Source organism: Camelus ferus, chromosome 31 (assembly GCF_009834535.1).
Source record: "Camelus ferus isolate YT-003-E chromosome 31, BCGSAC_Cfer_1.0, whole genome shotgun sequence".
Lineage (NCBI taxonomy): Eukaryota > Metazoa > Chordata > Mammalia > Artiodactyla > Camelidae > Camelus > Camelus ferus.
The window spans coordinates 19228967-19236817 of record NC_045726.1 but is presented as its reverse complement, the minus strand read 5'-3'; the positions used below and the strand labels follow the sequence as shown (position 1 = coordinate 19236817).

The following is a 7851-nucleotide window of genomic DNA, read 5'->3' as shown; positions in this document are numbered from 1 at the left end:
ATATAATAGTTTAAACAACGTTTAATCATTACGAGTCTGAGTGAGTTTGGCAGTGTTTGTGTTTTAGTAAGAAAGACCCCAGAAAATCTCCACTTTTTTCCCAGACATACCACTTTCTTAATAAACCTCCCGAGTGGAGTGATCCTCCTGCGAGTTTGCAGGAAACGCGTGGAAGCCACCCCAAGCCCCAAACACCGGGCACATAGAGGCCGTCTGCACGGCCCTACCTGGGGACCCAAGTTTTCCTAGAAAAGCCCTTTCCAGATGAGGCCCAGGCAGAGGGCAGTGCCCGGCAGCCAGGTCTGTGCAGCCCTTGGCCTTCCTGCATGAGGAGAGTGCCTCCCAGGTGCTCCCAGGGCTGGAGAGACCCTGGGGTGGTGGTGAAGTGAGGGCAGGCACAGGAGGGGCTCCTCTGCGAGAAGAGGACCAGCACGGGCAGCCCCCCAGAGGCCACTGCTGCTTCCAGGGGGCTGGGACCCGGGTGGGGCAGGGGAGGGAGGGCGGGGCCCCGGGCATCCTCTGGGCACAGCTCACCTGGCCCAGCCCGCAGGGACTGTGTGTCGTCTGTCCTAGGGGTGTGGCTGCCTGCTCCCGCTGGTGTTCTGCGTCTGCTTCCTGGTGTCCTGTGTCCTGGACCTGCTCATCACCTGCTCCAGGCACGTGTGTGTGTCCTGTACCTGCCGATCACCTGAGCACGCAGGTGCGTGGCCTCTGCCTGCCCTCTTGGCAGGACAGGGGGAGGCAGTTTGTCCCTCGCCCTCCTGGCAGGTGAAGAGCCGTCCATGGAGGAGAAGCTCACTAGCCCCATCCTGTGTGGTGCCGTGTGGAGTTCTGGGCCGTGCCGTATAGACACGGGGGTGGGTGTGGATGGTGACTGAGTGAACACAAGGAGTGACGCTGTTCTTTCCAAAAGGAGGGCCCTGTGCCCTGTCGGGTGACCGTGTCGCAGACGGGGGCCTCCACACTCTCGAGGACTCCTCGTTGGCTCTGGAGCCAGGGTTGAGCCCGTGGCCCGGTGCTGCCCGAGGCTCCCGGGAGGGGGCTCTGTCCTTGTCCTGCACACCTTCCACGCCTCCTGAACCTCCTTTTCCAAACGTCCCGTTTCCCCGCCCCAGTTGGCACGTCTGACAGACCCAGGGTTATCTTTGTACAGTTGTTGGAAAGAGCTACTTGGGAAGGCTGAGTCTAGTTTAATTACTTCAATTCTTTCTTATTCATAGGCACCCTCTTGATTGAAGTTGAGAGAAAAACGCCATTTGAGTAAACGGCCACAGTGCGGCTCCTTGATCTCATAGGTGGAGCGGCCTCGGGTTCAGTCAGCTGAGATTTCCCGCTTCAGGTGAGGCGGCTTTATTCACCCGATTTCAGTCGAAAGCGCAGCAAGTAGATGCTGGCTTTTAAGGCCTGTCACCCTCGTCCCCAGTGCTGGGGACCCGTGTGCCCGGCGGACGAACGGTTCTCCTGGTGGGGGGGGGGGGGGCCCGGGCTCCGCCAGCCCCGTTCTTTCTGAACGTCCGCTGTCCCTCCTCGCCCTCCCTCGTCGGCCTGCGCGTTGTCCTCCGTGTGGGGTTGTGACCCGGCGCCGCGGCGGCTCCCCCTCCCGGCTGCGGGGCAGGAGGCCGCCCGGGCGGAGCGCACGGTCCTGACGGCAGGCGGCTTCAGTCCACCCGGCCGGCGCGTGCCTGTTCAGGGGCGACCCACGTGCTCAGACACTGCCCTCCCCGGGCCCTGGACGGGACAGCAGGGCTCTGAGCTCACCACAGGGCTTGTGCGGAAGGCTGTGGGGCCAGGCGACGGGAGGCGCGTGGTCGGCGGGACCCGGCTGGGGAGGATGGGGGCCGGCGGGTGGGCAGAGCTGTCCAGCAGGGCCCGGCGCGTACGGAGGGAGGGGGGTGCCAGGGGCACGGCTGTGCCCGCGGCTGGGTTAGGTCCATTGCCGCCGCGCGTCCTGAGAAGGCCTGGGAGTCACAGAGGGCCTTCCTCTGTGCCACAGGAGTGGCCACAGCCAGGGCGTCAGGGCCGGCGTGGCAGCTCCAGGACCACCTGGGCCCTTCGCCCACCCCAGTGGCTCCCTCGTCACCAGGGGCTGCCAGCTCCGGGGCCTTTGTGAAAGGGACGGGAACTGGAGCTGATGTTCATGAAGGCCTGGGAACAGGGCCTGGGACACCACCGGCTCCACTGAACATTCTTAGAACAAGAGAAGCGACTGGTGCAGCAGAGGGGCGGGGTCTGTGTGGGTCCCACAGGCCAGGTCGCTGTGACCAGAGGGGGCGCTCTGCGGGGCTGGGGGCGGAGGGCGCGGGGGCAGGCGGCTGGAGGGTCCGCGGTGAGGGCTGGAACGGAACGGGGCAGGGCGGCCCCGAGCAGACGCGCGGGCCCAGCTGAGGCTGGGTGGCCTGCCGAGGGTGCGCCTGCGGCGGTGCTGGCCCTGGGTGGGCACATGGGGGGACCAGGGCTGAGCGGGCGGGGCGGGGGGGGAGGAGCGGTGAGGAGGGCGCCAGAGGGGCGCGCGCTGGACCGGCCCCTGGGCACCTGCAGGTGCAGGTGCGCGTCGTTCTCGGGGGCGCCAGGCCTCCCTGGTTCCCGGGGACACGAGTGTGGTGTGACTGGGACGGCAGCCCCCGCAGCCTCCCCCCAAGGCCGGTGCTCATGGTCATATTTCAGCCTCATTTTCCCATCCCCTGTCCCAGTCACCCCTTTGTGGTTTTCTGAGCAAAGGCAGAGGAGATCCTTCAGGCCGGTGAGTCCTAACTCGGGCTTCCTCCCCTCCCTGTGTTACCAAGTCTAGACTCGTTCTGCTCGCCGCACGACAGGCCGTAAATCGGGAGACGAGGTGTTGGGGCAGGGAATACCGACTTCATTTGCGAAGCCAGCAGACCAAGAGGATGCCAGACTAACGTCTTAGAGAACCACCCTCCCAAGTCAGAATTCAGGCTGCTTTTATGCTAAAAGGGGAGGGTGTGGTTGGCTGTTGCAAACTCCCTGCTGCGGGAATCCTCTGTTCTTGCAGCCGTCCCCGGGGGTCAGGTCATGGTGCCCCTGCAAACCTCCCACAAGACAAATGTTGTTTTCTGTTCTGCAACTTGTTACCTTTACAGGAGTGCGAAGGTGTCAACATCCTTCAAGGGCAGAGCCCCGAGAACAGGCTCTCCTGTGCATTTCAGGCTAAAGGCAACGCTGTTTTATAAAAGGTGCAGAGCCGGCAAGACTGAGCCCAGAAAACAGGGCACAGGGTTGAAGCCAAAGGAACAGGTCTCAACGTGGAGTCAGATTTGTCCTTTTCTGTTACACCTGCTGCCCTGGCAGGGCTGGCCCCCCAGCCCCGCCCACCCTGGACCCCGAGTGCCGCCTGCAGGGGGTGGGGAGGCAGGGAGGGGGTGTGCAGCGCTGGTGAGATAAACTAGACGTGGCTGATGGATGGACGGTGACTGGAAAGTCAGAAAACCTCTGGGTTTTCCCTCTTTGGGGCGGGAGACGGAGCCTCAGCAGAGGGCGGTGACCTTGGAGACAAACCCAGCAGCTCCTGGTCCCCGTGTTACATCGTGTCCTACCTCGGCCTCAGTGGCTCCCGCAGTGTATATGTGTGGGACTGAGTTCATTTATGTAGCATAGATTAAGTCAGTATTTTTTAAATTTCAAATTGCAACTCACTAGGGCTGTACATTTTTTTTTATTTTGGTGAGTTGTGAACAAAAGCAATGGAATAGGAATGAATGAAAATGTGACTCAGTGTCAGTCACCCACAGGGTGTCCTGGAAGTCTGTTCCAGCTGTGTGTGTCTGTGTGACTGTGATCTACAGCATGGTTCTTGGCTTGTCTCCTGGCTGGAAGCCTCTGAATGCCCTCCCCCGCCCCCAATGGGACCAGGTGGTCCAGGGAGCCGGGCCTCCCTTCTCCCGGCCCCTGACACACCCAGGGCAGGAGCCCGGCCTGCCGAGTGGAGACGGACGTGCTTGTGCAGTGGTCCCATTTGCCTACGCTGTTCAGAGTCCATGGCCACAGGCCTCGGGCACAGCGGGGCCGTCACTCAGCGGCCACCTGCCTCCCCCCGACCATTTGGCGCAGCTGCGGTTTCCTCGTGTCGTGTCCGGGTCACGGCACACTCCACGGCTTCTCTCCCTGCAGGGCTCAGGCTCTCGCTCCCGATTTGCCCTGCGTCCCCCTGCCTTGTGCCCTCGTCCCTCTGTTGGGGTCCTTCGTGAAATTCAGCACCGGCTGTGAACTGCCCTTTGGCCGTGGGGTCCGGGATGCCCAGCCTGGCCATGGCTGCAGAGTCGCCTTGAGACAGTGACAGCGAGCCTTGAGGACGTTCCAACATCTCACACCCCACTGGGCTGCCTTTAACTAACTGTGGGCCCCATTTTAGGGGCGTTTTCCATTGTTCATGTCCGACCAGCTGCCTTTTTTTGGTGTTGTGACAAATTAGTCCTTGAGCCGTCATTTGGTCTGAGTGTGCACCCGTCTCGGCTCCCTGTGTGAGCTGAGCAACCCGGCCTGTGTCCCCGTCTGCGGAGGGAGTGAGGCTGGCTGGTGGTGTCTGGGCCCCGGTTCCTGACCTGCAGAGCAGGGAGCGTAATGACCCCGACTTCACGGATAACCGAGTACGTGGCCCAGGGCACCCTTGCTCGGGGGTGCTTTCTGTGAGGTCCCGCGGTCTCTTGTTTTTCTTTCCACTTCCAATGTCAGAAGTGTGATTCTAAGACTTTCCAACTTCATCCATGAAATCATCTGTTGAGTGTTGCAAAAATGTATTTAAATAGGCTTCAAGTAAAATTTCTAGTAACTTAACGAAAGTTGTATGAAGCCTGTGTGAAGAAAGTGATAAAACTTAACGCATATACAAGAAGAAACAAACAAAGGGGAATTTTACCATTTCTGAGACAGAAGGGCGCAATAGAATGGAAGTGTCAAGTTAATCTGCTCAGGGAATTTCGGCGCCAGTCAGTGCCACGGGGCGGAGCGGACGTGGGAGGCGCTGCTCTTTTCAATTTAAAGGTGTCACTGTTCAGGTTTCAGATTTTGGCAGCGTTTCCACCTGGGAGGTTAATTATATGAAAACAGCCAGGAAACGTGTGTGGCAGATGAGAGCGGGTGAGAGTCTGGCCGCGTTCAGATGCTTCTCGCCGTTCTGTGCTGTGAAATGGTCTACTGTGGCCACCAACGACTTTGTAAAAGAGGCTGTTTTCAGTAGCGTTTTATGGTTCAGTGTTTTGCAGGATGCCTGGCGATCCAGACCCGCACCGTCCTGTGCATCTTCATAGTGGTCTGAGTCTGCTCCGTGGCCCCAGGATGAGTGGTGAGCATGTCTGCGGGGGCGGGGCGTGGCGGGAGCCGTGAGGTGCAGGGATGAGGGGCACCTGCGGGAGCCGCACTGGAGGTCCGACCCTAGGGTGGGGAGGGGTCAGAGGTGGGCCTGGGGTGCCCCAGGAAGCCAGGGCCAGGGGGACGTCACCCAGGGGAGGAGATGTGATCGGCCCTTCGTGGTGTGCTGGGGACAGGAGCCGGGCAGAGAGGTAGGACGGAGAGGTGGTGGGCAGGAAGAGGATGGAGCTGAGGGGTTTAGGAGGATGGCAGGGGCCTCGTGCCCCCCAGCCCAGGCCCTGGGGCTCCGCTTCTGGTAGTGAGGAGCCTTGAAGGGCCACGAGCAGGCGGGAGTGTCCGAGGCCCGGCTGGTGGCACTGGTGGAGTGGCTGCAGCGGGAAGCTGGGGAGGGCGGGGGAGCAGGGGGTGCTGGGTGGGGCCCCTCCGTCCCCTCCAGGCGGGCCGCCTGCCCTGGGCCTGGGGCTCCAGCCCCAACGGGTCCCTGGTGGTCCTGCCGTCTGGGGGCCGCGCCCCAGTGCTGCCCGCCCCGCCCTGCGAGTGTGCACCCGACGCCCTGCTTTGGGGCCTCGCGGGCACCCTCCCGCTGGCCATACTCCTGCGGGTCTCCTCCTTGTCCGGAGTGATCCTGCTCACGTGCTCACCGCATCCTACTCCTGGTCCTGGAGCCCAGCTGGTACACGAAGACTGTGGGGCAGGTCCGCTGCTCCCGCCGGAGCCCGTGGGCGGGTGTGGCGAATCCCCGCCCGTGATGCCCTGTGTTCTGGTTTGCTGGCTAGAAGCTCGTTAGTGCCAGGCGTCACCCCTTCTTCACTTGGGCGCCAGTTCCAGCAGGTCCTTGGGCTTCCCCGTGAGGGGTGGCGCTCAGCCCGGGTCGGTCCCAGGCGCCTCCGGGGGAGTCGCGTCTGAGGGGCCCTCCGTGCACGGGCCCTGTGTTCTGGGCACTGACGTGGGTTTTCCTCCTCCTCCTCCTCCCCAGCGGGCGGCAGCGTCTCCAAGCGCAGCCTGCAGCCGATCGTGGCTGTCCTGCTGTTCTCACGTGCGCTGTCCCCGCACGCCCGGCAGGTGGACGTCAAGCTGCGGCCAGAGTATGTCTGGGCCACACGGGCAGGAGGAGCCCTCTGCTTCCTTGGGGGTCAGCAGCTGGCAAGGGAGTCTCTTGGGGGGGGTGCAGGTGGGGGCTCCCGGTTAGACGCCGGCGGCCGTGTGGGCGGCACCGTCGGGCAGGAGGTGCCGGGGACAAGGAGCAGGACCCCAGGGCGGCAGGAAGGGGGGCAGCTGTGAACCGTGTCTGGCAGTCGGAGTTCAGCTGTCTGGCCAGCAGTGAGCGCCCTGTCCCCAGAGGCGTTCTGGCAGGGGGGTGACGGTGCAGGGGGGCTGGACGTGACAGCAGGTCTCCCCAGCCAGTCGGATGCAGAGAGAGAGGAGGAGAGTTTATCACAGGGATGGGCCCGTGAGGTCGCGGAGGCAGGGCGGTCCCGCGGCCTGCTGTCCGCAGTGAGAGGACAGGGGTGCCAGGGTGTACGTGTTCCACTTCGAGCCCCGCTGTCCGGGGGCGGGGGAAGCTGGACACCCAGCTCAGGCAGAGTGCGAATTCACCCTCCTCTGCCTTCTTCTTCTGTTCAGGCCCCTGGGGACTGGGGGACGCCCGCCCACGTTGTGGAGGGCGGCCTCTTCCCTCCGCCCAGCGGCGCGGAGACTGACTCTCCTTACGCACCTGCTGGGACGCAGCCGCGGTGACGCTCACCAGCCCTCTGGGCGCCCCGTGGCCCGGGGAGCTGACACCTACCAGCAGCCCCTCCCCGCGTGCTCGGCCCGGGCCTGGCGCCCCGTAGGTCCTCCGCACAGCTGGACCCCCTGCAGACGCTGCGTTACCGACGTCCGGCAGCCCCTGGTCCCTCTGGGGCCTCAGGACAGCCGCTGCTGGGCTGTCCTCTCCGTGGGAGAGAGTCAGGGTGGGGCAAGGGCGTGTGCCACCTGCGGTGGGGACAGAGGCAGTGGCCGCACCGATGAACACGACTGCTCCCCCTCTAGTTCAGGAAGCCTGTAAAAGACAGACGCTGGTTAAACAGCTTTTTTTTTTTTTAATTTTTTAAAAAATTGAAGTATGTAAGTCAGTTCCAGTGTGTTAACTTCTGACCTGCGCCGTCACGTCCCGGTCGTGCACACACGTACACGTATTCGTTTTCATATTCTTTTCCATCAAAGGTTATTACAGGGTCACTGAACCCAGCTCCCTGTGCTGAGTGGGTTTCTGTCTGCACATCAGGGCAGGTTTCCTGTGGAGGTTCACGAGGAATTACTGCCTTCCCCTGGGTAAACAGAAGAAGGAACGTGCGTGTGTGTGTGTGCGCGTGCGTGTGTCCTGTGCGTGCGTGTGTCCTGTGTGTGCGTGCGTGTGTCCTGTGCGTGCGTGTGTCCTGTGTGTGCGTGCGTGTGTCCTGTGCGTGCGTGTGTCCTGTGTGTGCGTGTGTGTGTCCTGTGCGTGCGTGTGTCCTGTGTGTGCGTGTGTGTGTCCTGTGCGTGCGTGTG

The 7851-nt window shown here is 62.4% G+C and overlaps 1 protein-coding gene across 2 annotated transcripts; it reads left to right on the top strand.

The window, feature by feature from the left end:
- The first annotated feature begins 1359 nt into the window (after positions 1–1359).
- LOC116656668 lies at positions 1360–7436 on the top strand. Of its 2 annotated transcripts, XM_032471172.1 has the most exons (4): positions 1360–4601; positions 5207–5296; positions 6299–6407; positions 6946–7436. In XM_032471172.1, coding segments are annotated over exons 1-4 (624 nt in total). In that variant the 5' UTR covers positions 1360–4600; the 3' UTR covers positions 7370–7436. The 2 variants fall into 2 exon arrangements, with proteins under 2 accessions (XP_032327063.1, XP_032327064.1); XM_032471173.1 differs by lacking the exon at positions 1360–4601 and having other exon boundaries at positions 4611–5296.
- The last annotated feature ends 415 nt before the right edge of the window (positions 7437–7851 follow it).